The sequence below is a fragment of the Primulina huaijiensis genome, chromosome 3 (assembly GCF_012295235.1).
Source record: "Primulina huaijiensis isolate GDHJ02 chromosome 3, ASM1229523v2, whole genome shotgun sequence".
NCBI classification, from domain to species: domain Eukaryota; kingdom Viridiplantae; phylum Streptophyta; class Magnoliopsida; order Lamiales; family Gesneriaceae; genus Primulina; species Primulina huaijiensis.
This window is the reverse complement of record NC_133308.1, coordinates 4,046,461-4,073,645: the sequence shown is the minus strand read 5'-3', so window position 1 is coordinate 4,073,645 and position 27,185 is coordinate 4,046,461. Positions and strand designations below refer to the sequence as shown.

At 34.3% G+C, this 27,185-nt stretch overlaps 3 protein-coding genes across 11 annotated transcripts; all 3 read left to right on the top strand.

Annotated features, from left to right (window-relative positions):
- Positions 1 to 7,318: 7,318 nt before the first annotated feature.
- On the top strand, positions 7,319 to 11,086 carry LOC140973184 (receptor protein kinase TMK1-like). Of its 3 annotated transcripts, none has more exons than XM_073435794.1 (3): positions 7,319 to 7,575; positions 7,786 to 10,231; positions 10,408 to 11,086. In XM_073435794.1, the coding sequence occupies exons 2-3, from the start codon at positions 7,828 to 7,830 to the stop codon at positions 10,911 to 10,913; spliced, it is 2,910 nt and encodes a 969-aa protein (XP_073291895.1). In that variant the 5' UTR covers positions 7,319 to 7,575; positions 7,786 to 7,827; the 3' UTR covers positions 10,914 to 11,086. The 3 variants fall into 3 exon arrangements, with proteins under 3 accessions (XP_073291895.1, XP_073291894.1, XP_073291893.1); XM_073435793.1 differs by having other exon boundaries at positions 7,319 to 7,720; XM_073435792.1 differs by having other exon boundaries at positions 7,319 to 10,231.
- A 1,238-nt stretch (positions 11,087 to 12,324) lies between these two features.
- Positions 12,325 to 15,198, top strand: LOC140973182 (pentatricopeptide repeat-containing protein At1g05750, chloroplastic-like). 6 transcript variants are annotated; one of them, XM_073435790.1, is made up of 3 exons: positions 12,325 to 13,918; positions 14,019 to 14,048; positions 14,175 to 15,198. In XM_073435790.1, the coding sequence occupies exons 1-3, from the start codon at positions 12,433 to 12,435 to the stop codon at positions 14,381 to 14,383; spliced, it is 1,725 nt and encodes a 574-aa protein (XP_073291891.1). In that variant the 5' UTR covers positions 12,325 to 12,432; the 3' UTR covers positions 14,384 to 15,198. The 6 variants fall into 6 exon arrangements, 1 of the variants encoding a protein (XP_073291891.1); XR_012174588.1 differs by lacking the exon at positions 14,019 to 14,048 and having other exon boundaries at positions 12,326 to 14,014; positions 14,104 to 14,292; positions 14,567 to 15,198; XR_012174591.1 differs by lacking the exon at positions 14,019 to 14,048 and having other exon boundaries at positions 12,327 to 14,014; positions 14,120 to 14,292; positions 14,672 to 15,197.
- Positions 15,199 to 21,391: 6,193 nt separating this feature from the next.
- LOC140973181 (serine/threonine-protein kinase Nek5-like) lies at positions 21,392 to 26,921 on the top strand. 2 transcript variants are annotated; one of them, XM_073435788.1, is made up of 15 exons: positions 21,392 to 21,547; positions 21,631 to 22,067; positions 22,184 to 22,250; positions 22,512 to 22,577; positions 22,703 to 22,749; positions 22,843 to 22,888; positions 23,051 to 23,131; positions 23,224 to 23,266; positions 23,640 to 23,689; positions 23,771 to 23,852; positions 24,112 to 24,161; positions 24,254 to 24,327; positions 24,525 to 24,576; positions 24,660 to 25,211; positions 25,319 to 26,921. In XM_073435788.1, the coding sequence occupies exons 2-15, from the start codon at positions 21,970 to 21,972 to the stop codon at positions 26,834 to 26,836; spliced, it is 2,826 nt and encodes a 941-aa protein (XP_073291889.1). In that variant the 5' UTR covers positions 21,392 to 21,547; positions 21,631 to 21,969; the 3' UTR covers positions 26,837 to 26,921. The 2 variants fall into 2 exon arrangements, with proteins under 2 accessions (XP_073291889.1, XP_073291888.1); XM_073435787.1 differs by having other exon boundaries at positions 22,700 to 22,749.
- The last annotated feature ends 264 nt before the right edge of the window (positions 26,922 to 27,185 follow it).

Sequence of the window (27,185 nt, the reverse complement as noted above, 5' to 3'; positions counted from 1 at the left end):
AACCAGCCAATAGCCTTTTGATTTGAAAAATTCGAGGTGCATTACTTTGATGAAACCTTTCACGGAGATCTATCCAAATCTCATGTGCGGTAGCCATATACATGAGGTATCAGCTATTTCTCGACTTCACAGCATTAAGTAGCCACGAAATCACCATGTTGTTGCATCTAATCCAGGCACCATACAACAAATCTTCGAGAGGAGGACGCACAAGCGTTCCATCAACGAAAACAAGCTTATTCTTAGCAGTAAGTGCCATAGACATCGCACGACTCCACGTATTATAATTGTTACCTGTAAGGGAGTGAGATACAAGCACTAAACCAGGATGATCACCGTTTTGGAGAAAGTATGGGCTGCTCGAATCATCGCTAATTCTCCCATTCTTCGAAGTCGTAGCTTGAAGATGTGGCGCATTTGCTTTCACCATGGCGAGAACAGAGTAGCGACCAGATTTAACGCTCTGATATCATATTAGAAAGAAAAACGAGGCAAAACTCCATTGATGAATGAACGAGAGTTTCTCAATACAGCAAAGCTATGTTTCTGTAATCAAAAAATCTGAGATTCAACTGCCACAAGTCAACCTATTTATAACAACAGTAAAAAAGGGAAAATGCGACTAATAAAACGTGTTTTAAGTAAATGACTTCTAATATTGTAATTCAGATAATTGTATTTATTGAATTCTGAAATCTTGAAAGTCGAAATTTTGTATGGTGTAAGTATATAAATATTTTTTTTGCACGGAAGTATGCAATATATAATGACGAAAAGTTGGCTAAGATTGTTTAGAGTGCGAATGCTAGCTGCCGTAGCATGACAATACCGAATAATGTAGCTAGAGTTTTTACTTTTTACATATAGATTAAACTAAGTGTAAAGTTTGAAAATGTTGTGACGAAGTCACATGTATCTTCACAATGATAGTAAACTTTGAGTATAAAGTCTGATCAATTTGTTTTTAAATTTTACTCAAAAGGCTTCATGTCTATTCATGTCGGTATAGATATCATTCTATCTTATTAACTTATGGTATTCCTCTTGATCTTCCAATATGATATTTTGATTTTATTCCCAACAATCCCCCTCAAACGAAATTTGACCATTATTCTCATTCTTTGGGCCTTCCCTCAAGCTTTATTCGTCCTCCAATCGATGTCACTCTTCTTCACTGCATTGAGGGGCACGTCTTACATGAAATATTATTTGGAACATCACTCACCTCGAGAGCTTATCAAGGATTTTTACTAGGAATCATCAAATATTCATGGAGTCCATCCACATGAGTCGATCTAGACCATATTTCTGATACCACTTGTTGTGTTATGAAAGTCACACATATCTTCACAATTGTATGATATTGTTCACCTTGAGTATAAACCCTAACGGATTTATTTTTGGACTTTACCCAAAAAAATTCATGTCAATAGAGACATAACTTTGTTTATGATTGCTTTTGGTATGTAAAGAGACGTAAACAATTGAGCGAAAATGACTAGATTTTGGAGAGCAACAGTGGAATTTGAGTTGATTCCCACTTATTCATTCTATGCACATCGTTGAACGCTGTGTAGCAATAATTAACTTGCTTGATAAGCATGCATGTGCCTTGATCAAAATGTAGTAAGTCGGTGGAGTAGTCCTATGTAAGTGTTTGGTTAATATTCATGTATTCGATTATCTCTATCAATATCTTTTCGACGATGTTGCGTATGATTTGTCTAATGTTGTTTATCTAGTTAACCCGGTTTGCATATTGTTACATTAGTTCAAGGATTTACATATTCAAAGATAGCAGTTGTGGGTTCAATCGCAGTAGAAAAAATGTAATATATAAGGTTTTTTAAAAACGTGATATCAAGTTTAGAATTTAAACAATATTAATAAATTTTGAAATAAAAAGATATAAAATTTATAAAATTATGAATAGAATTTTTGAATTTTTTTAATCTGAATAATATGTAGAGCTATCTCTAGGTCATCCATGGATTAAATTAAATTTTATAAGATAATAATATTATTTTGTTCTTTTTATTTTCAAGAATAGGCTCAGCCAATATTGTACATTTATCAAGTCATATATACAGGGTTAATGACATATCAAAACCCAATATTAATAATCAAAGGCGTCTTTTGAATTTCCAAAAAGAGTCAAAGTTTAGAGGAATTTTTTAATTCCAATTTTACTTTCTTCAGACTTTTAATTAATTTATTTTATTTTCTAATTTTTAAATTTTACAACTGAATATCAAAAAAAATCAGTGGCATATATCATATGATTGAGTTCTATATTATAAAAAAATTGAGTGATTTCATATTATTCAAATAAATAATTTCTTCATGGGTTGATCGCTCGTAATTATATAACTTTATCATTTGAAAAAATGCATATTATGCTATTACAAGAGATCAAAAAACATACTCCACAACTTATAAGACATATATCAGTCAGAGTATATATAATTAGAAATCTAGAAAATATATTGTTCATAGATTTTTATTTTTTTATATTTGTTTACATGATTAATTAAAATTCGAGAATTGAATTAATAATATTGCCAAGAGGAACATCCAGCAAGACAAAAAAAATTTTGGGAGACGGTCTCACGAGTCAATTTTGTGAGAGATATCTCTTATTTGAGTCACCCATGAAAAATATTAATTTTTATGACAAAAATATTAATTATTATTATAAATATGTGTAGGATTGACCTATATCACTGATAAAGATCTGCGAGACTGTCTCACATAAGACGTACTACCCGCGAGACAAAAATTTAAAACTACTCCATGGTTTATTTTTTTTTTATATAGGGTAAATATTGCGAAACTTTCAAATTTTAAATTAGAAATAAATTATTTAAGCTTACATCATGCGAAAGAGATTGCAGAAAATTAGAGTTGAAAGTTTCGTAAATTTCGAAATTTGTTGTTCAAATGGAAAGAACAAATTAAAGATGCACTGAAAGTGCCCTTTGCTTTATTGGGAGCCCAATGTAGTTCATTTGATGGATAAAATTTGAGCCCAATCCTTATTTCTTTTCTTTTTTGCGCTATTAATTATGGGTAGGGATAACGATGAGCAATTTTTTTTTACTGAATTAATATAATCGAATTTTAGTTATAATATTGTATTTTATGACTTTGGTAATTTAAATTTTTTTTATCGCGAGTTGTTAAGATAAAGTGTTTACCATTAAAACAAAATTTATAGTTGTTGATTAAAGCGAAACTTTAATTTCTTATAAGCAACGTTGAGTGTACCTACTTGAGTGCTAATGGGTCAGGTTGTTAGGCGCATGAGTTCGGAGAGGTGTCTATCTATTTGTCGGTGCTATCTCATATCACTTTGACATCAGTCTTACCCTATTCTTACCGCCGATAATGTCCTAACAGATACAATATCAGTCGTTAAGATATGTCATAACTCTTTTACGATTCACCTAGCCCAACAGATCAAGTAGCACAACGTAAGTATCATGACACACTGAAAATTTTTCAAAAAGTCACCCATCACAGTACTACTCTCGTTTGTACATGCTTAACTCAACATTTCATCCCCCAAAGAAATGTAAAAATATGCTTTTTGCGAGATTTGAACTCATAACTGATAACAATTATTATAATTAAACGTTTATAACTAAGCCAAAAGTTATAGATGTTAGCCAACACGCAACTTTATTTTCTTATATTTTTGGCAGCACAGAATGCAGCGTCTGAGTATTAATAGGTCGGGTTGTTAAGCCCATGAATACGGTGAGGGGTGTGTCTATCTGTTAATGTTATATCTTTATCTATTTGAGATCAGTCTTACTCTTTCCTTACCGTCGGTCATGTACTCAGTAGAAATGGTCATCCGTTAAGATATGTAATCACTTTTTTACTGTACACCTAACCAACCGGATCAAGCGATGGAACGTTAGCAGCTTGACGCACGAAAACTTCTCAGGAGATGATATATCCTAGTATATATATATATATTTATATACATGTATATATCGGACTACGACAACATATATGGTCAAACCAACAAAATGACTAATATACATAAGAAAAAATTGTAGTTTTCCAATATGATGAGCATTTGAAAAACTGATGAAAGAAAATAATTATTTTGTTTGGAACTGAGAAAATGAAGAAATATTTATTTTTAAAAAAAGAGTAAAATAAAATAAAATAATTTCTATAATAGAATGAGATATGACTACGGTTCCTTGAGACGTGACACGATAGCAGCACATCATGTGACTCCGATTGAAATCTTGAAGTATGTCGGGTCCATAACATGAAATTTTAGGACATATTTATAAAAAGAAATTACGAAGAAAATTGTTTAATATACAGATTAGTTATTAATGATTTTGACTGGGATCTGTACTAATTAAGTGTCTTTAGAATTTCAATTGATGCCTAGAAAATGTTGATAACAATAATTTATTACAAAATGTAGACATAGAGTTGGGACTAAACGGCTAATTTAACGTAAATAAATTTGTACTTGCTAAGAAATGTCTACATATGTCACTTATTAGTAGTTTTTTTTGAAACGATTTTACGGAACGGATGAACTCTGCTCATATTTACAATAATAAGTAATATTTTAATATAAACATAATATTTTTTTAATGTGTGATACAAATAAGAGATTTATATCAAAATATTGAATCGTGAGACTATATCACAATTTTTTTTTGTTAATTTATATAATATTAATATCCAAATCTATATTATATAATTAATACATCTCATGATTTTTTTAATGATTGATTTATTAGTATTTAATTAATATTGTCAAATGTTTGAAAAAGACAGACACGTGCGAGTGGAGAACGAGGGCGCCCTTAGTCGGCAGGCACATCGTACCGATTCACTTTGTTTAAATTGTGCCAATTTTTTATTCAAAAAATAAAATAAAATCTGTGCTCATTCTCAAGTTACAATTCCACCAAATTATTTAATGCAAATACATAATTTAGTATAGTTATTACTACCGATACCCCTGAAGGGCCCGAGTCATCAAAATAGTAAATAGATAATCCAGATCAGGATAAGCTTATAGAAAGGGTTCATGAATAAACATGTAAGATAATTTCCGGGATATTATTTACCGGACAATCAAAGACCTGAGCTCTCGGGCAAATTCTCGAGTTACGACTCTCTACCCGGGATGCATCGATAATAGCACTGCACTTGAGTGCGAAAGCATGTAATATCTTCTCTCGATTAGCGTACCTGACAAAATCTTGCTGATTTAACGTGATGAAAAGTGAAGACGGTGTGACAACAAATAGGTGGTGGCTACAAGTTGTAAGCGGAACATAAAACAAAAAAAAGTCATCATCTTTCTTCCTATAAATAGCAGGTTTGTTTTGCTCTTATTTCATTAATATGTATTGACATATACACAGCAGTAGCATTTATTTATCTACACCGGTTCTCTTCATCTTCACCTACTGACTTAAACATCGGAGTAGTCATGTCGGATATCTCTCCGGAACCCATTCACGAGTTAATCTTCTTGTTTGCAGGATACAGTTGTAGCTATATCACATTGATATATTCTTATCTCAAGAGATATCTCACTGCTCATTTTTTCTTTCAAACAAAACTCTTATCAGATTCGGTGGATTGTCCCGACTCAATTCACCTGATTTACCCGGATCTCATCAATTACATTAAAATAATTTGATTAAGAATCAATCATCGTAAGTTTTATGATTTAAAATAAGTAAAGATTATAGAAAGATGAAGCTTACGAGTAAGAAAAATTACTCATCCCGATTAATATTCCACATAATGTTTTTTTTATCTCGATGAATGTCGGGAAATATATTTAGAATTTATGTAATTATTGTTGTTGATCGAATGGTTCCAGTTTAGCATGGTTTCTTGATTCTATTAACATTTATATATAATTAATGTAATATTTGGTATCAATTTTGTATAATTAATGTGATGTTAATATCATTAATCTTTTTTAGCAATCATTAATATAATATTTGGTATCAATGCATCTAAATACCAATGGTATAAATTCATGCTCATATTGTCAATTCAATTAAGACAAACATTATATTATGCTAATGATAAGTGTGTAGGTCAGATCTTCAATGACCTCATGATGAACATGGAGAAATCGACAGATTTCTTCTAGATTTTGATATTTGATCATGGAACTTTGAAGAAGTATTGAAAGTGAGAGTCGATCAGCAGATAGAAAAAATCGAGATCTTCAATAAACTGCACAATTTCAGCTTATCTTCCGTGGCTTAGAGCTTCGGAAAATCCCTTCATTTGTCCGTGACTTTGAAAATCCATTGAAAAAATCAATTTTTTTAGGAGATTTAATTATATATATTAAGAGTTTCAAATAATGTTTTGTTCGCTAGATAAATAATTAAACTATGATTTTAAAATAAAGTCATGATTTTTATTTTAAAAAGTCAAGAATCGCAACCACAAAACAGAATGAGAAGAAAAATAGGGGAAGTTGGTGAAAAATTTTCAATCAAAATATTTCTTTGGATTCACTCCCTACCCACAAAATTATGGTACTATGTCATACAAATTGTGGTACACTTCATGTGGAAATGTGGTACACTTCATGTGGAAATATGGTACTAAAAAAGTACTTAGGAACTGAACACAAAAAAAAAACGACGACTGAGGACTGAAGGCCAATTTCCGGAACAAAAAAAGGTATACCACACACACAGTCATAAAACACAGATAAAATTACAGTGGGCCCTGCAATTTGTGATTGTTTATTTAATGTTTTATTTTAGCTAATTTGTTTATTTATTTTAAGGATGATTTGGGGTGTCATTACAAAAGCTGAAAGCAACCTGAAATCTGCTTCCTTGATTATCGCCGATCAAACTGGTACATTTATTAATGGGACCATAGAATTTATTGTCCAATTAAAAGTGAAATGTATCCATAAAATATATTGCTAATAATATAAAAAATAATACAAAAATTCTTGTGAGACAGTCTCACAGATTAATTTCGTAGGTCTAATATTGTATTTGGTTCATTCATAAAAAAATATTATTTTTATACTAAGAATATTATTTTTTATTGTAAATATCGGTAGAGTTGACCCGTATCACAAGTAAAAATTCATCAGATCGTCTCACAAGAGACTTATTCAAAAAGTAAAAACTTAAAAAAATATTTTTTGGTTTAGATGTAATATGTGACATAAATATATAGATAAAAACAACAAAATTATTTTAAATCTCATAATTATAAAAACTTGAGTAAGAAGTGGATGACAAACGCAAGTTCAAGAACTCGTTTTCAAAAGTGTCTTCAGTCGGTGAAACACATCATGGTAATCTACATCATACATTGTATTCAACTGTTTCTCGCGTGTCATCAAACCGTAAAAGTCAGTGAGAAGATTACATAGAAGAAGAAATTACAAAACACCAAGAAGAAAAATCAATGTCAGAGAGAGAGAGAGAGAGAGAGAGAGAGAGAGTGTAGCAGTCACCGAATAATTGTACTTTTGTGAAATACAGGCGGCGTTGCTCCAATTGCAGAGGAATGAAAATCCGGAAGAAAATGGTGAAAATTCTCCACATTTCTCGCTTTCAATCTTCTTTCTTGCTTTGAGGGGGAAAAACCCATTAACCATTCAACATTTTGCTTCCAAAAATTACAAAACCAGCCGATCTAAGTGATTCTTTCATTTGCATGTACACTGGACGAGGTTTGTTGTTTTTTCTCCCCACACCCCCGGCCGGAATATCTGAGCACATTTTCCTTTATTTGTAGATATCGGATCCAGTTGCTTTGTGATATAATCATGCATGGAAAATGGATGTTGCTCCAAGAAAACTGATGCACATTGTTTGGATTCTTTTCATTTGCATTTTGGGAGTTGTTCATGGTATTACAGACCAAAATGACTTCAAGATTTTGGATGATTTCAGAAATGGGTTAGAAAATCCAGAGCTTTTGAAATGGCCTGAAGAGGGAAATGACCCCTGTGACCCTCCTTCTTGGCCACATGTGTTCTGTTCTAATGGCAGAATCACTCAAATCCAGGTTCAGGGCCTTGGACTAAAGGGTCCTTTGCCACAGAATTTTAATCAATTAGATATGCTGATGAATGTTGGCCTTCAGAGAAACAACTTTAATGGAAAGCTCCCATCTTTCAGTGGATTATCCAATTTACAATTCGCATACTTGGATTTTAATGAATTCGACACGATCCCTGCAGATTTTTTTCAAGGTCTAAGCAGTATTCGTGTTTTGGCAGCCGATTATAATCCCTTTAATCGGAGTTCGGGGTGGAGTATACCCAGTGAGCTAGCGGAGTGTTCCCAGTTGGCTAATTTTTCTTGCTCGAGTTGCAACATTGTCGGACCGGTGCCCGAGTTTTTCGGGAAGTTTCCGTCTCTCACTTCGTTGAGATTGTCGGGCAACGGGCTCACCGGTGTTTTACCCAGCAGCTTTCGTGACTCCATGGTGCAGGTTTTGTGGTTGAATAATCAAGATGGGGGTGGTATGAGTGTCCCTATTGATGTAGTTTCAACCATGGTTGAATTAACTCAATTATGGCTCCATGGTAATCAATTTACGGGTCCGATTCCAGATAATATTGGGGATTTAACTTTATTGAGACAGCTCAACCTCAATGGGAATCGGCTCGTTGGCCTGATTCCCCAAAGCTTGGCCAATATGCATCTTCAAGTATTGGATTTGAACAATAACATGTTAATGGGTTCAATACCAAAGTTCAAATCTGAAAATGTTTCTTACGAGTCAAATTCGTTTTGCCAATCTGATCCTGGTGAGCCATGTGCTCCTGAAGTGAATGCTCTTTTAGATTTTCTTCAAGATTTGAGTTACCCGGAAAAACTTGCTTCTGATTGGATTGGTAATGACCCGTGTAGAGGACCTTGGTGGGGGATAAGTTGTGACTCGAGGAACGAGGTTGCGGTCATAAATTTGAAGAATCTTGGGCTTAATGGTACACTTGGTCCTTCACTTGCGAATCTACCATCGTTACTTGAAATTCATTTAGAAGGCAACAATCTACACGGTATCATTCCTACAAATCTTACCCTTTTGAGATCTTTGAGATTGTTGAACATACGTGGGAACAATTTCGAGCCACCACTGCCAAGATTCCGTGATGATGTGAATGTCATAATTGATGCTAATACGAAATTGACAGTTAATGGACCTAAACAATCCCCCTTACCTGATACTGCACCACCAATGCCGCCTTCTCCAAATGATGGCCATGAATCACCACCAAACAATCCTTCAATAGATCTTCACCCAGCGTCAGATGGTAGAGGTGAAAGGACTTATGCACCTACTGCTGTCACAGAGAAGTCAAGACCAGAAAATGGGACCAAATCTCGAGTTTTGGTCAAAGTTGCTGCAGCTGCGGGTTCTACAATTTTGATTTTTCTTGCAGTATTACTGTCTGTCTACTGCCTATGTCGCCAAAAAAGGATTATAAAATCACCTGGTGGTGTGGTGATCCATCCAAAAGATTCATCAGATCCCAGTAATACATTAAAAATCGCAGTAGCGGATAGCTCATCCTCGGATACTCGAACTGGTGGCAGTACCGAGAGTGGGATGATTGACAGGTTGGATGATACTCAGGTTCTTGAGGCGGGGAACTTGGTAATATCTTTTCAGGTCCTACGTAAAGTGACCAATAATTTTGCGGCAGAAAACGAGCTGGGACGTGGAGGTTTTGGAGCAGTTTACAAGGGTGAACTTGAAGATGGAACAAAATTAGCCGTTAAAAGAATGGAAGCTATGGCAGTCGGTAACAAAGCAGTGAATGAATTTCAAGTTGAAATTGCTGTGCTTTCTAATGTTCGCCACCGTCACTTGGTATCCCTTTTAGGGTACTCGTCTGAAGGAAACGAGAGGGTTCTGGTTTATGAATATATGTCTCAAGGGGCTCTGAGCAGACATCTTTTCCGGTGGAGGAGTCTAAATTTACAGCCTTTATCTTGGGCAAGAAGGCTTAGTATCGCTCTTGATGTAGCCAGAGGAGTCGAATATCTCCATTCTTTGGCGCACCAAAGCTTTATACACCGTGATTTGAAATCGGCAAACATTCTTCTTGATGATGATTTTCGGGCTAAAGTGTCCGATTTTGGATTGGTAAAGTTGGCTCCCGATAAAGAGAGATCTGTTGCTACTAGACTGGCTGGAACTTTTGGATATCTTGCACCTGAATATGCTGGTAAGAATGTGTTCTATAAATGACAAATAAATAAGCTCAAGACTATCGAGCCTTTCATATCGCTTGCATATTTTCTTGATAAGAATCAGGAAATTCAGTGCCTAATACTGGTTCATCTGTGTTTGATTTATTTGCTCTTTTGTTTTTCTGTCGATTAATCTTTTGATCTTTGTCAGTGACAGGAAAAATAACCACAAAGGTCGATATCTTCAGCTTCGGAGTAGTACTAATGGAGCTCTTGACAGGGTTAGTGGCACTTGATGAAAATCGTTCAGAGGAAAACAGATACTTGGCTGAGTGGTTTTGCCAGATTAAATCTAACAAAGATATGCTCATTGCCTCGATCGACCCTTCTCTTGATGCAAAAGAAGAAATTTACGATAGCATTTACATCATAGCCGAACTGGCAGGACATTGCACAGGACGTGAGGCAAACCATCGCCCAGATATGGGACACATCGTGAATGTGCTAGCTCGGTTGGTCGAGAAATGGAAACCATACGAAAATATGGATCATTGTTCTGGCATTGACATGACGTTGCCTCTTCCACAGATGTTGAAGGGCTGGCAGGAAGCGGATACCCAAGATTTTAGTGGCACTTGTAGCCAGGACAGTAAAGGAAGCATACCGGCTAAGCCATCAGGTTTTGCTGATTCATTTACCTCTGCTGATGCTCGGTGAAAGGAATTTATGTTCGCTGCTGCTTGTACATGTCCTATTAGTCTATCTGCGCCGTGGCGGCTGAGAGAAGACCAAATAGGCAATCACTATAGACATAAACCAAATAAAAATCGAAATTTAAGTATAATATTTACGAATGTGTAAGTTTTTGTTTTGACAAAGTCTTGCCATGATCATGATATTTGAATCTTTTCATACCAACAGTCATTTTAAAGTATGATTTTTAAAGTTTACAAGAGCTAAAAAAGCAAGTTCAATTCAATTCCATGAGTTTACTTGATACAATCAATAATTTTCGTACCATTAATATGGGAGTGTCGGTGGATCTAGTCATAGGATTTGCACCATTCCAACAAAGACATGAAACATGGGGAACATGGTCTCCTTGCTAGTTGCTACATATTCTTGCATTTGTCATCTTATGTTATCCAATGTTGTACATATTCTTGTGCAGGCCATCAAGTGTAGTAGTTACCTTATTTCCTCAACTGAAAACCAATAGACTTGAGTATCAAGAGTCGATTCCATCATTTTTGCTAGAAATTGTAAATTCTGAATATATAATAAAAAAATTATGTTAAAAAATAAGTAACAAAATTTAAAATATAAAAATGAACATTATTTAAAGAAACGTAGAAAAACTTAGAACGTGATTAAAAAATGTTGTTATATCGTTACAAAAAATTAATACTGTCAAAACAGATAAACGGGTATCACTCGTATTTTGGCAGGTTTAGATTTTATCAAACCAACCTCATTATTTTTTGTAGCGAGACGGCTCGACCCGACTTGACTTTGCTAATTTTGTGTTGAATTGGTGGAACGAGACGGACCAACGCACAATCCATCTCAACCCATCATTATGGGGCGAGCCGTATTTTGGTGGATCAAGATTTTACTAAGGGCATCTCCAGTCATAAACCTTATCACCAGGTTTATTCTGTGCCACATCAAAAGTTAAAAACCTCATTGTTTTTAAACTTTTCCACCCCGATCATAAACCCAAAAACACAATTTTTGTAGACCCCACTATCAAATCACACATTCATCTACTCATTTTAATTTACTAGCTTTATTTTTTACTTTCACTTATATATTTGACTAAATATATATTTATACTAAAAAAAATTATGCAAAAAAAAAAGAATCGAAATGCATGCAAAAAGGAATGAACAATTATATGAGTTTGTGTTGACCATATATCAAACTAAAGAAATAAAAACAAAAAAAAAGTTTGGCACAATTTTTTATATGGTGGTGGGACCTACACAATAAACATGGACTTTGTTTATCGTATAAACCTTGAACCTACAATTCTCAATGCAAGGTTTTTTGTTTGATAAGATTTATTTTATAAACCTCAAGCCATCAACTTCCCATTAGAAGGGCTCGCAAACCACCTATTTTATGAAATGGGTGGGCCAACATATCTACCCCATTTTGCCAGCTATACAAAGAATAGGAAAAAGGAAAACTAGGAAGCCGTTTTCTCTACGAGACCTAACTGTAATTTGAAAGAATGAGCCTTCTTCCCGCCTTCACAGCCTCCCCAATCCCTATCCAGCTCCCTTCGCCGCCGCAGCCTCCTCCAAAACTCCATCACTGGGCCCTGAGAAGCTCCTACGACAACCATGAAAACGGTTCTCTCGACGCCACTACGGCCTCGTGGACCTCATCTATCGCCCACTATTGTAAAATTGGTCGTCTATCCAAAGCAGCTTCAGAATTCAATCGCATGCGATTATCGGGTGCCAAGCCAAACCACATCACTTTCGTAACTCTGCTCTCTGGATGTGCCAATTTCCCCTCCCAGGGATTATCCCTCGGGCCCGCCGTTCACGGGTATTGTCGAAAACTCGGGTTGGATGTTAACGATGTGATGGTGGGCACTGCCTTAATTGGCATGTATTCGAAGTTTGGTAAATTGGGAATCAGCAGAATGGTTTTTGACCACTTGGATATCAAGAATAAGGTGACTTGGAATACTCTAATTAATGGTTACATGAGAAATGGTGAATTTGAGGAGGCAATCGATTTGTTCGATGAAATGCCCGACAGAGATGCTGTGTCTTGGACTGTACTGATTGATGGGTTTGTGAAGAAGGGGAAGTTCGACGAAGCTTTGGATTGTTTTCAAGAGATGCAGATGTTTTGCGTGGCGCCTGATTTTGTAACAATTGTCTCAGTGCTCTCTGCAGTTTCTAACTTGGGAACACTTGGTTTAGGGTTATGGTTACATCGGTTTGTGCTGAAACATGATTTAAGAAACAATATTCGGGTTAATAATTCTTTAATAGACATGTATTGTAGGTGTGGATTTGTTGAGTTGGCTCACCAGGTGTTCCACAACATGGCTAAACGAAACTTGGTCTCATGGAACTCAATAATTGTTGGCTTGGCTGTTAATGCGCATGCAGAGGCAGCTTTGAAGTATTTCAAAGTTATGCAAATTGATGGGTTTAAACCCGATGGCGTTAGCTTTACTGGAGCTCTTACAGCTTGTAGCCATGGTGGTTTAGTAAATGAGGGGCTTGAATTATTTGATAAAATGGCACAATTCCATAAAATCACTCCAACTGTAGAACATTATGGATGCATAGTCGACCTCTATAGTCGTGCTGGGAGATTGAAAGAGGCTTTAGTGGTGATGCGGAACATGCCAATGAAGCCAAATAAGATAATGCTCGGTTCTCTATTGGCTGCATGTAGAGCTTGTGAGGAGGTGGACTTGGCAGAAGGCTTGATGAATTATATTTATGATCTGGATCCCAGTGGGGATTCAAATTACGTGATGCTTTCGAATATCTATGCAGCGACTGGAAGTTGGCATGGTGCCAGTAATGTGAGGAAGAAAATGAAGACCTTCGGGATTCAAAAGAAACCCGGAATCAGCTCAATTGAAGTTAATGGTAAAACTTATGAATTTGTGGCAGGTGACAAATCTCATGCAGATGCAGATAATATCTATACAATGCTGGAATGGTTGTCGTATGAGCTAACGATATCTGAGCATATTTTAGAAGTTAACGTGGAATTACATGAATTTGATTAAACTTGTGTTGCAAAAGATAGAATCTTGAGAAGTCTACTAATACAAGCTGGTAAATTTCACGTTCACATATATTCTTGATCAATATTTGATTTCCTTCGATCTAAAATAACCATTATATTGTCCAAAATCCATACATAGATATTTATGTTTTCAGAGCATAAAGGAGAAACCAGCAGAAATCTTTCAACAACATAATGCCAAAATATCACGGAGTTTTCCGGGGCTTCTTCGGGTCTTGACCATTATGGTGCAATGGGTCGGGGCCACCTGGAACCCTCCTCAGATCCCAATCCTCAGGCATCTCATTATTTGCAGTATGGCTTCCAGGTACATTCACATCACTGATCTTGAAACCTGTCCTTTTCATCTCCAAGAAAGCCTGTACGTAAACATGGTTGGAAATCAAGAATTATACTAGAAGCTGTCAGCGACTTTCATAGCTTCAGTGAAGTATAACGGAGCGACAATGCGTATATTTTCGGAAAAACTTGGATTGTTCAAAAGATTTAATACTCATGAAAGTTGAAATTTATTTTTAATTGTTTTGGGGTAATATTGATTAGCTTGCTAGGTGAGCAAATCATCTAAGAAATGCATGCAGGAATAGAGAGCTAGAAACCTTGCGATGCATAAATACCGAGCCTTCTCTTGTACAACACTGTGCAGACATACGTAGATTAATCAGAACCAGTGACATGCAGAACAGGCTGGAGTTCTTCAACCTTGTGAACTTCATTGCAGTTAAAAGATATATATGGGTAATTAATATTTAAGGCTTGTTAAGATAACACCGATGACATTGTCGAGAGTTGCAAGTGCCCATTTATATAGAAAAGTTGTGGGTTGTCCAGAATGATTGCTCATGCAGCCATTTCCTTTGGGCATCAAACTAAATTGGAATGATATGACAAATGCCATAATTTAAGAGAGAGCAAAGGGAACAAAACCATGCAGGATTTATTGAAGATCTTTTCATAATGTTGACATTGGAGCTTTGCATTCTCTTGACGGCGCCGTTCCAGATGATTGTGACTGTATGACATCACTCGACGTTATCGTGTATAAAATCTCACACTGGATCTGCCTACATTTTTTGTACGTTTATCTAATTATGTCATAAAATTAAGTTTTTTTGTACCTAAATGCGTTTGCTAGTTTGCCCAAATCTTGTTGACTCACTAGAAATCAAATAACATATTTCTCGGTGATGTCAAAACATGAAATGAAATATAATGGAGCTCAATTCTTATCCTTAAAAAGCCTGAGTTCTTGATTTCAAGTAGTGCATTTCTCTAGCTCAACTCGACTCAATTCCAATTATAACGGGAAAGTTGTGCAAGCATGTGTGCAACAATCTATGATGCACATGATGTTTTTCTGTCTATAGTTTTTATTATTTGATCGTGTGAATTTCATATATTTTACATGAGACTGACACTATAATTAAGGAATCTAAGGTTTCTCGTTTAGCCACCCTACCAGGGCAAAATTTACATCATGTAGTGTAGCAGAGAAAAGCCCCAATGAATTTGTAGGGTAAAGATGAGTTATAATTAGTAAATGTAATATCCAATGGACAAATCTCCGTTATAATAATACTAATTGACATGAAGCCTTGAGAAAGAGTCTTCCAGTTTCCGTTATGAAGAAGATTCCCCTTTAATTTATGTGATTGGATTTGTGCGATTAAATCTTGCTTGTTTAACAATATAAGGGCAATGATAAAGGAGAATCTGAGGATACTACATCTGGGATTTTATCAAAAATGTTAATGATACGTAATCATTACATATATATTTTGTAAGGATTCAATGCATGTATATCCTTACAATATATATATATATACATATATATATATATATATCGTAATATCCTTTTTTTGTTAAATTAATTTATGGAAAGGATTGATTGATGCATTGACCGCATCCGCTCCATTTCACATGTAATTAAAATACACATTGGAATAAGATTTTAGAGATTTTGGAATATTCATTTAGATTATTGAATTTTTAATTAGCATAAAAACTTTTATGAGACGGTATCACGAATCAATTTTGTGGATCGAATCTCTTATTTGGGTTATCAATGAAAAAATATTACTTTTTATGCTAAGAATATTACTTTTTATTGTGAATATCGGTAAGGTTGACCCGTCCCACGAATAAAAATTCGTGAGACCGTCTCACAAGAGACTTACTCTTTAATTAGTTCAAGCTTGGAACGATGAATGCGTGACCATTCGGTTGTATGCAATTTTTGCTAAATTAACAACTAATTGATCATACAATTTATAATCATATATCTTATTCCCATTAATAGTATTTGAGCTTCTTTATAGTTTAAATATATTAGAATTATATTTTATCATATTTTGTAGTTTTTGTTAAGACGTTATGAGCTTGATCACGCTATTGATATCAAGATCAAGCTCATGTGTTTAATTCACATGACTTGCTAATTAATGAAACTTATTGAGAAGGGATCTTATGTAGTCCTAATTGTGTCAAGAGTGATTTAATTTGAGACCGTGCTTTAGTCTTAATGATCTAATCTTATTTCTCCCTTGTAAAAACTCAAATTTCGAGTCCTTTCATCTTTTAGATTATGATATAAAAAAATGTTTAGTTCTAGCTTTCAAGTTAATTTATTAATAATCATTTGGTTATACACATTATATAAGATTTATTTCCATAAGTTCTTTTTATGAGTTAATGAGTTTGTAATTATTTATAAGAATATTAATTCCTCCTATAAAAATAATTATTTAAACGTGGCATTTGTGTTGCAATTATGATAATAATACATGAAGGACGGAAATTAATGGTAACGAGTAGAGTTCATAAGCTTCTTTAGAGATGGGAGAGCAACAAATATATATAGGGTTTCAAATCTACCAATGTGATAAGAAAAAAATGAGCAAACTATAACCTACTACTAACAAGTTTTTGGAAAAAATATCTCTAATAAGTGTATATATATATATAAATAAAAATGTAGGATTGTGTAAAAGAAAGAATCCTAGTTAGGATAGTGTAAAAGTAAAAGAATCTAGGATGATGCCATTTATGGTGCGAATTGACGGCTATAACCTTCTGAGTACTGACGTTTTTGATATTTGGGTAAGATTCCGTTGACATCAATTAAACTGACGTTTTTAAAAAAAGTCACCTTTCCTTGTCCACTGTAATACAATTTTTACTTTTGCAAACCATTTTTACATCTGGGATTACTGCAATATTAATTTATATATAATGTGACAGCAGCAGTCGTACGTGAACCAGCTCATTTGCAATCATATCATCAACCACAGCTATANGGCTTTTATCCATTTGCATGATATATATACACACACACACACACAGCACAAGGATCTATTGGACAGAGGTCATCTTTCAAAATTTTGGATACATGAAGGTCGGTGAACTATGCTTCAATAGTTTTTTTTTTTTTTTTGTGAAAATTTTGTTTTTGGATTCATTAATACTCACCATGTATCTACGTGAACATCGATTGGAGTGACGTTCGATTACTAGATGTGTGAGACACATCACATCAACGATGTTTATATAGGTACTCACAGTTTGTGTTCACCATATCAAAATTATATATATGAAATGACGGAGCGAGTTTATAAAATCTGGAGATCCATCCGACTAGCTTGTAAACAAGCTTAACTAGGTCTAACCATCACCTAACGGGGCGGATTTACTTTTATTTTTTTATTATTTGAATAAATTGAGCTAAAGATGTCATTTTTGTTTTACTACCGTCAAAGGTTGTCTCACATTTTTAATGTTTTTTGTTCATTATTTTTAAATATTGAAAAGATAGTAAATGAGATATAATCAATGAATTAATGAAACATTTAAATGATTATATTTTGAAAGAAACGAGGGAATGTAGAAAATAAATTTTTTCTATATACATTATCGTGGAATTAGATTGGACAGTATTTTGGTTTCAAAGTGATAAGATATTGAAAAAAAAAAGATTAGCATATTATTTTCTTTAACACTTAAAATTTGGATCTATGTTTTAATAAAAAAATATTTTAATGAATAAAAAGAAATTCAAAACAGGACGAATAATTTTAAAATTACTTCAAATATATAATTTTTTTGGAACATAATTTTGGTGTTTGATAAGAAAATCACAACTGAATTCGAACAGAAACTTAAATCAGTTACTTAACTGATCGTAAGCCCAAACTGATATTTACTATAAAATTCAACCTACCAAACTGATTAAGCGACTTCTGATTTAATTCAAACCGATAAGATATCGCTTTAAACAAGATCGTTACAATGACCTTATCGATCAGTGATTAAGGATCAGAACCTAAAATAATACAACTTTTTTTATACCGATAAGTGTTAAGGATCAAAGTGACAGTCTTTGTCAGATGTTAACTGATATCATAAAAGATGATGAATCGACAACAAGTACATTTGCAGTCATGAACGGATATTTTTTTGTAAAAGACACCGTGGAATATTGAGACTATATATAAGATCAGTTGAACCAGTCAGAGACAATAATCCTTGACTGAAAACAAAACCAAATTTCTTTGCAAAAATATTACAAAAAGTCGTATTAAAGAAGAAGCACACGCTGATTCTTTACTTATCTGATCATATCAAGGATCATGTTGGTGCATAAAATTATTCTGTTTAGTTCACATAAGCTATGAGCAAGGAACTCTACCGCTCTAAGTCTTTTGTTTCGGTTTTAGTTAGATATTGTTAAGTCCTAACTAAAATGAGTAATTTCAAATCACTTGTAATTACTACAACCTTCTTTGAGGAAGAATGAGTGGCATATATCCGAACATTCATAAAAATTCCTACATTTATTTATCATTTAGTTTATCTTCTCCTAACCACCCAAATTAATAGTAATTTGTTCAAATCAGTTTCAGTAAACTTACTTCCGCACATTTCACATTAATTGATTTACTGAAAACTCCATCGACAAGAATAAAATTTCAACACTATTAAAACAATCGAAACAATTAAAAAAAAACTTGTTAACTTTCTCTAAATTTCTAATCTCGATTCTAACAAACCTATTATATCCTTAAAAACAAGATTTGTAATAATAAAAAATAGATCGAAATAAATAAGTATTTTAAAATGGCTATTTTCGGGGATGTTTATCTCTTTTCTTAATGATAAAATTAAATTTTTGAGCAGTTGTAAGAATCCCATTTATGATATGGACCGATCACCAACAATATATCAACAATAGCAAGTTGGCCCGTAAATATTTTTTAAAAATCGTAAAATATATATTTTATTTTATTTTTAATAACTTTTCACTTTCACAAAATATAGTCAATGATCACTTGAAATTTTCAACTATTTAGATGGACTGCTTTGATGAACAAAACAATATAATAATGCTGTGGGTACCTAATAAATTAAATTTTGAGCAACTTGTTTTCTTATTTGGAATTTAATAAATTTAAATTATGACAGTCACGAGAAGATAATATATAGTTGGTGACCTTTGTTGACATATGAAAATTAATTATTAATTTCCCCATCTAATTTTCGTGTCAATCAATTAAATATTACACATAAGTTATATACTATTAATAATAGTACTAATGCAACCATCATGATATCCAAGTCGATGAAATATGTCTACTTATGATCAATTGATAACAATTTCAACTCATATCAAAATTTTATTAGACGAATATGTCACACATAACTTATCTAGTACAGTTTATTTGATTGACTTAATTTGTAGACTACTACGTTCTGTCTAAATGTATATCCCCGACAAGGCACGTGGCCCGTGGATATAGCACGTGACCCCCAGCACATGCATGCAATGAAATTACAGTGCACGAAACTTTGCACCTTACTTCATCCAATCAATCATATCCCTCTTCAATTAATTTTGCAGGATTGTCCTTGCAAAGTCACAGCTCTCTACTGTGATTAAATACAGTACAGTATTCTAATCTCAACGGCCATTATCAAGTTTATGACATTCTTATGTCTATATTTCTGTTGTCGACATGTTCGAGATCACGTCTAATAGTTTCGATACATTTTCGGGTCGGCTGTGTCCGAAGCTTACCATCTGACTTTGTTTTCGAAACATGAATTGTTCCTGTCAACGTACATTGTTGCATGGAGTCAGATTCCAGTATCCATAAAGGGGAACTCAATATTTTGGTGTGACTCAAACATTACTAATTATTTTGAAATTGAGCCAATCACCACGTTGCCCCATTAGGAGTCAAACTCAAAAACACCAAAAAAGATCCAATCTTTTTGTATAAATTTTATTGTATTGTAATGTAATATGAAATTTTGGTTTTTAATTAATATTTTTAATGAAAAATTGGTTGGTAGTTGTAACTTAAATCTGCCATCATCCTAACCCTACTGACTATAGTCAACTCTATATAATAAACACCCTTTTAACACAATTAATTAAACAAAGGACTAATATTTTTTCTAGTAACTTTAATATTTTTGTGTTTTAGTTAATTGGTTTTTCAATTTTTGGTCTCAATACATTATTTTTTTTTCATATTTGACTATTTTGGTATATTTTCTCTAAAAGTTGTCAATTTTCGTCAGAAAAAACTAATTAGAATGTGGTTGAAATTCATATGATTAAAAATTTGAGAATTATTTGATTTATTTCATAGACATTTCCACCACGATGCCACTTGATATCTAAGACTAATCAGTTTTTTTCCAGTGTATTACCATGTGAGAAAATATAGGGGTGTCGATCGGGTCGGTTTCGGGTCAACCCGCGAATTTTTTTTCCAACCCAAACCAAACCAACCCGAACACGAACCCGACTCAACCCGTCAACCCGCCTAACCGGAATTTTATTTTTTTAAAAAAAAAATTAATGAAAAAAATTCGAAAAAATAAAAAAAATAATATTTTAATTTAAACACATAATATCAAAATTTTCGATTTAAATTTGAAAGTTTAATTGTAGAAAATTAAAAATATATTTACTAAATTAAATAAACAATTGTTAAAGAATAAAAAATATACAAAATAAATATTAAATGATGAAAATTGATCATATAAATATACAATAAATTTTGTTCAAACATACAATATATAAATATATAGGTAATATTTTCAAAAAAAAAAATTCGGGTCAACCCGCTACCCAAGCTGAAACCCGTCTAACCTGGTACTAACCCGAACCCGAACCCGAACCCGAAAACCCCAACCCGAAGCTGATTTTTTTCGTGTTGGGTTGTGTCGGGTTGACGGGTCGTGTTGCATTTTGCCATCCCTAAGAAAATAGATCAAAATAGACAAATATGAAAATATAATGTAACAGATAAAATGAAAAATTAGTAACCTAAAACCCAGAAATGATAAAATTATTGGGAAAATAATTAACCATGGAACAAATAATAGTAATAAGTAAAACGAGCTGCTCTATGCACATCTTGCCCATAACTTTTAAAGAGAAGGAACAATTTTGTCTCTATTAAAAAAATGCTGTAGAAACAGAGTTCAGGTCTACTTCTCCTGCTTTCTTTGATCGAACCCATTCGAGAAATCCTCATTTGTGGGGTACCCAGAAGGTCAGTTAATTGCATTTCCGTTCTTGCTTTATTTCAGGAGTTTGGTGGGCATTTTTGTTTACTTTTCTATTCTCGTTTTGCAGTTCCTGTAAATTGGTGTTTTCTTGGGATGGATCTGCAGATGGGTAGAGGAGGCAGCGGATGTGTCTGAGATTAGTTTGAATACACATTACATTTTTTAGTGTAATATATCTTGCTTGAGATTTAATTACAGCAATTGATTTTACGATATAATTCAGAGATTAGAGGATCCAAGATTATTTTTTTTGGGGGTTTGTATTATAAGGAGTTGATGCAGTGAAAGTTTCGGGGAGTATAGTCATCCAGATTTCTTTTTTGGGAACAATTCATTTCCTTTGGTACATGCTTATCAAGGGTGGAATATAGTGATACAGTGCTTTAGGACTCGGGATTTGTTGCCGATGGAGTCAAGAATGGGCCAGTATGACATCATGGAGCAGATTGGCCGTGGAGCCTTTGGTGCAGCCATTTTGGTACATCACAAACTGGAAAGGAAAAAGTATGACCTACAATGAAAAAAGTTAATTTTATTCATATCCAAATTTTTTGCAGTAAAATTCTTTAATGCGTTATCCTCGTACTTTTTTCCCTGTGATTCTTGGGAATGGAACACAGGTACGTGCTTAAGAAAATTCGATTAGCTCGACAAATTGAACGATGCCGGAGATCAGCTCACGAAGAGGTTAACTAATGTCATTGCTTCATTTCTAAGCTAAATCAGTTTACTTGTGATTAGGTTTAGCTTAACCATTTGGAATCTTAACGAGTTTACTTTTGTATTTATTATTTCATTGTTTGGTGTATACGCATCTCTTAAGTTTGAATTTTGCTGCGAATTTCATCTTCTTTATGCAATCGAGTGTTATTAGTGTGCATATTGTTCATGGTGTCGTAGAACTTGACTAAAATGTAAAGATTCCTTTTTGGCTGTGCAAAATTCTAGATGGCATTAATTGCGAGGTTACAACATCCTTACGTTGTTGAGTTCAAGGAAGCTTGGGTTGAGAAGGTGAGTGGCCTGGAAGCTTCTAATTGCTAGTTCCATTATAGTCCCAGAATCCTCTTTCATGCAGTAAATATGAGTTATATTTATTATTTTCCTCCTGATCTCTTTGTTTCCCAATCCTAAAGCAGGGTTGCTATGTTTGCATAGTTACTGGGTATTGTGAAGGAGGCGACATGTGAGTTTTGGGTGATAATTTGATTGGGAAGTACTGTTGCTTATTTTAAGTTGTTTTTGCTTCCTTATGTTCTATGCGCTGTTGATATTTCAGGGCTGAACTAATGAAAAAAGTAAATGGGCAATACTTCCCTGAGGAGGTTTGAGTTGTTTTCATTGGAATAATGTCTCATTTTTCTCTTTATTCATGTAACTCCCATTTTTTAATAATAGACATGATTACACATCTGATATGTTCAGCTAACCATACATTTTATCATTGGTAGTTGACAATAATGTGTTAATCATTTTACACTGTGCAGAAACTGTTGAAGTGGTTCACTCAATTGTTATTGGCTGTTGAGTACCTGCATTCCAAATTTGTTCTGCACCGGGACCTCAAAGTAGCAATCTAATTTGATGCAATCTTTGGTCTTTGTTTCTCTGTTAAATTTTATGATTATTCGTATTAATCTTGACAGCACTTTCTTGGCAGTGCTCCAACATCTTTCTCACCAAAGATCAAGATGTTCGTCTAGGTAATTTGGATTTGTGTTTTTTTCCTTTTGCCTTGTGTTTGGATGAAAGATTTTGCCATTGGTTTGAAATGCTTAAATTCATTAATCATTTTGAAACAACACATGTTTTTTTTAAGATAACAACACATGTTTTTTTTTAGATAACAACACATGTTTTTTTTAGATAACAACACATGTTTTCAACAACATGAAAATAATCAATTTCAAATATGTAGGCTACATTAAACTATTCATGTTATTCGTATTGATATGATGCTATGCAATGAAGGTTTTTTGAATAATTAACCAATCTTTGAATTAGAAAAAAATGTTTGGATATGGCTTAGTATGACATAATCCCTTAGTTTTTACTTTTTAATTCTGTTTTGAGCAGGTGATTTTGGACTTGCTAAAACTTTGAAAGCAGAAGATTTGGCTTCTTCGGTAAATAGTTATCATGCAAACGATTCCCCTGGAAAATTTAATAAATTATGCTTATGAAGTTGAACTTGTTTTTCGGTGCAGGTTGTTGGAACTCCCAATTACATGTGTCCAGAACTTCTTGCTGATATTCCATATGGTTTTAAATCCGATATTTGGTCTCTTGGTATGATAATGTCCATTTTCTCTTCTTCAATACCATCAAATGAGTATAACTGGATTCTAATGCTATCATTATACTTCATCAAAAGCCAAAGCCTTTATTTCTTCTTCTTTTTTTTTTTGCGGGAGAAGACCATGCTAGTTCACCCTTTTTGAGTTTTGTGGGCTTTCTGTAACCCAGGAAATGATTTTACCCTAAGTTGAATCATGTCACTGCCCTCAAATATGAAGTCCCTTCTTGCATTATTTTCTTTGTAAATCAGGTTGCTGCGTGTATGAAATGGCTGCTCATCGTCCCGCATTCAAGGCTTTTGTAATATCTCACAACCTCGTTTCATTCTTTTTCTTCCCTCTTAAGTTTTTCTTAATACATCTGCAAGCTTAATAGCTGTATGCATGTTTCAGGACATGGCTGGCTTAATAAGCAAAATTAACAGATCATCCATGGGCCCTTTGCCTCCCTGTTACTCTCCGGTCTTGTAAGTCAATTCGATCTGTCTATGTAAATGGTGATTATCGATATGGTCTAGAAATTTGATCTATTAGCTCTTCCAAATTCCTAAAAATTTCAATTTCCTTTTGATGATAAATGCTAGAATTATGATTAATCATATACTACATTAGTTTACAACGCCGGTGTACTTTAAATTCATTTCAAACGTGTTCTATATTACAGGAAAACATTGATCAAAAGCATGCTAAGAAAAAATCCAGAACATCGGTCAAGCGTATGAACCTTCAGATTTTGTTCAAATCCCTGAACTAATTTTCGGAGGAGGTCTAATTATTTGATATTTCAAATGTTCATCAGGCATCTGAACTTCTGAAACACCCGTATCTCCAGCCCTATGTTGACCAGTACCGTCCATCCTATAATACAGCTGCTGCTGTGTTACCAAAAAAAGCTCTTTGTAGATCTCGTGAGGGTAGAAAGAACATGGCTGAAAGCCAAAGTAGCAACAGTTCTTGTAGCGACAGAGACAGCTTGACACCAAGTGAAAGCAACACACAAGAAACTGAATCATTGCTCTTGAAAACCAAGGAGTCTGATGGTCAGAAGCAACTGCCAGAGGAACAGAGAAATGGTAACGCGCCTAAGCAGCCAAGGATGATTAAAACCAATGTGATGGCTTTGAAGGAAGAAAATATCAGAGAAAATAGTTCTCCAATTAGAAGCAACCATTCAAAAGTTAGTGGAGCTAGTACCCGAAGAACTTATGTCGAGGCATCTCCGAGGCTCTCCAAACCAGGTAACGTTCGTCCAGGTCTCAAAGCCATTGTAGAGATGCCTCCATCTTCATCAGTGAAGCCCGACTCTGATTCCAATAAGAGAATACAATTAACAGATGCTATGAAGCAACAGGTACTAAAAGTTTTAATATTTTTTTCTGTAATAAAATCTGTTTCTCAGCTTGATTTTATGCCAATAACCTATATTCATATTTACTTCTTGTGGAAAACCCCTGGAAGACTAAAGTTAGATATGAAGGAATCCCTCCCCTGGGTCCTTTAAAGCCAGTTGCTGAAGAAGGATTCTCTTCAAAAACAAGAGAAAAAACACCTCCTACCTTGTCTAGAAGGTCTTCGTTTCCTAGAAGAATGAGGCAAGAAGGATGTGACTCTCCAAGTGTCTTGAATAATGACATAAAAACTTATTCTAGTGATGTGAAGGATACTGAAGTTGTTAAACCAATAAAATGCAGTTCACTGGAAATTGGGCGGCATCTGAGGAAGCATGAAGAAGTTGGTTCCAATAAAATGCAGACAAATAGCAGCAATTCTGCTTCCTCTTTGGTGCCGTTTCAAGGATTCGAGGTCTGTGATGATACGCCAACCCCTTTTATTAGCGTGTCAGACCAGATACTTAACAATCATGTGCAAGCCACCAATTTGGAAATCTTTAAGCATGATCCCTCTACCTCGGAAAGGATAGGGAATTACCCTATGGAACAACAAGCAGCTAATTGCCAAATCGGTCATCAGCTACGCACTGAAGTTGATATCACTGAGTCTAGACCAAGCTGCTCCACCTCTTCCTCATCATACTCTGAGGCCTTCGAAAATTTTCCTAAGGCCTGTCGCTGGAATAAATATGACTCTTTCTTATGCTACGAAGCAATTCAAAAACACTTGGATGACAATGTTCCGGATGTGAGTGCTTGTGACAAGAAGATGGATTCCATGAAACTGAAAGAGAATTCATTTTCTCTATCTGAAGATTTACTCCTGTGTGAAGAAGATGCAGCCCCACCCATCAGTCCCAACAATACGCGTGAAATGTGTGATCTTTCATCAATGGGCGATGACAAGTTCATGGAAAAGGAACTAGTTCACTCAGCAGAATATTATTCCTCTTTGACCGTCTCTCCTGTCTCCCCAATTCCGAAGAATTTGTTTTCAGACAATGGAATACTTGTGCAAGATGCAGTTGTTGAAAAATCAATTAACAGTCATCTCCCAACTGCCTCTGATGATGTGATACATGATGGTAGAGACCAAGTGGGGACTGAGCATCCGTTACATGAAAATGTGGATAAAAACACGAACGTCAGGAAGCAGATACATATGGCCAGGGAAATTTTTGATGTTAATGATCCAGCTTCATTTACTTGCTCTGAAGACACTGCCTCCTCTTCGAATCTACTTGAAAACTCTGTCACGAAGGAAATAAGTGTGGCAAGTACAAATCCCATTCCTACAGCTCCTAACCTCGATACTTCAAAACCAGAAAATCCCATAGCTCGTCCTACACAGGGGGAAACACGAGAAAGGGAAGTTTTAGACGTCTCTTCTTTCAGGCAAAGAGCTGACGCTCTTGAAGGTCTACTAGAACTGTCCGCTGATTTGCTTCAGCAAAGTAGACTAGAAGAACTTGCTGTGATTTTGAAGCCGTTTGGGAAGGAAAAGGTGTCGCCAAGAGATACTGCAATTTGGTTAGCGAAAAGTCTAAAAGGAATGTTGCTTGACCAGAATGGACGGACTTCATAGATGCTGCTGTCCATTATGTTTCACATCTAATTTTTATGTAACTCTCATTTCGTCAATTGTATAAAAATTATGTTTTCAGCTATTATGTTTTGAATTACAGCATTATTTAATTACAATAATTATATAATAATAAAGTATTTCGTGGATTTATAAAAGTTTATTTAATTGTAATAAATATAATAATTATGTTGTAAAGTGTAGAATTTGAAAGAAGATATTTTTAGAAACGAAGAGATAATATTCATTTTTTATTTCAAAGAATGAGAAACATGCATGCAGGTTCGAGTGATGAAAAATAAATATTGGCTGATGATTTTCTAAATTTTCCAAATTAAATATTGTCCGAGAC

Coding starts and splice junctions, on each gene's coding strand:
- LOC140973184 (XM_073435794.1), top strand. CDS start 7,828: ATGGATGTTGCTCCAAGAAAACTGATGCACATTGTTTGGATTCTTTTC. Junction 10,232..10,407: donor TCTTGCACCTGAATATGCTG/GTAAGAATGTGT, acceptor GATCTTTGTCAG/TGACAGGAAAAATAACCACA.
- LOC140973182 (XM_073435790.1), top strand. CDS start 12,433: ATGAGCCTTCTTCCCGCCTTCACAGCCTCCCCAATCCCTATCCAGCTC. Junction 13,919..14,018: donor GTCGTATGAGCTAACGATAT/CTGAGCATATTT, acceptor ACAAGCTGGTAA/ATTTCACGTTCACATATATT. Junction 14,049..14,174: donor CACATATATTCTTGATCAAT/ATTTGATTTCCT, acceptor CCAAAATATCAC/GGAGTTTTCCGGGGCTTCTT.
- LOC140973181 (XM_073435787.1), top strand. CDS start 21,970: ATGGAGTCAAGAATGGGCCAGTATGACATCATGGAGCAGATTGGCCGT. Junction 22,889..23,050: donor GGCAATACTTCCCTGAGGAG/GTTTGAGTTGTT, acceptor TACACTGTGCAG/AAACTGTTGAAGTGGTTCAC. Junction 23,853..24,111: donor ATCCGATATTTGGTCTCTTG/GTATGATAATGT, acceptor TTTGTAAATCAG/GTTGCTGCGTGTATGAAATG.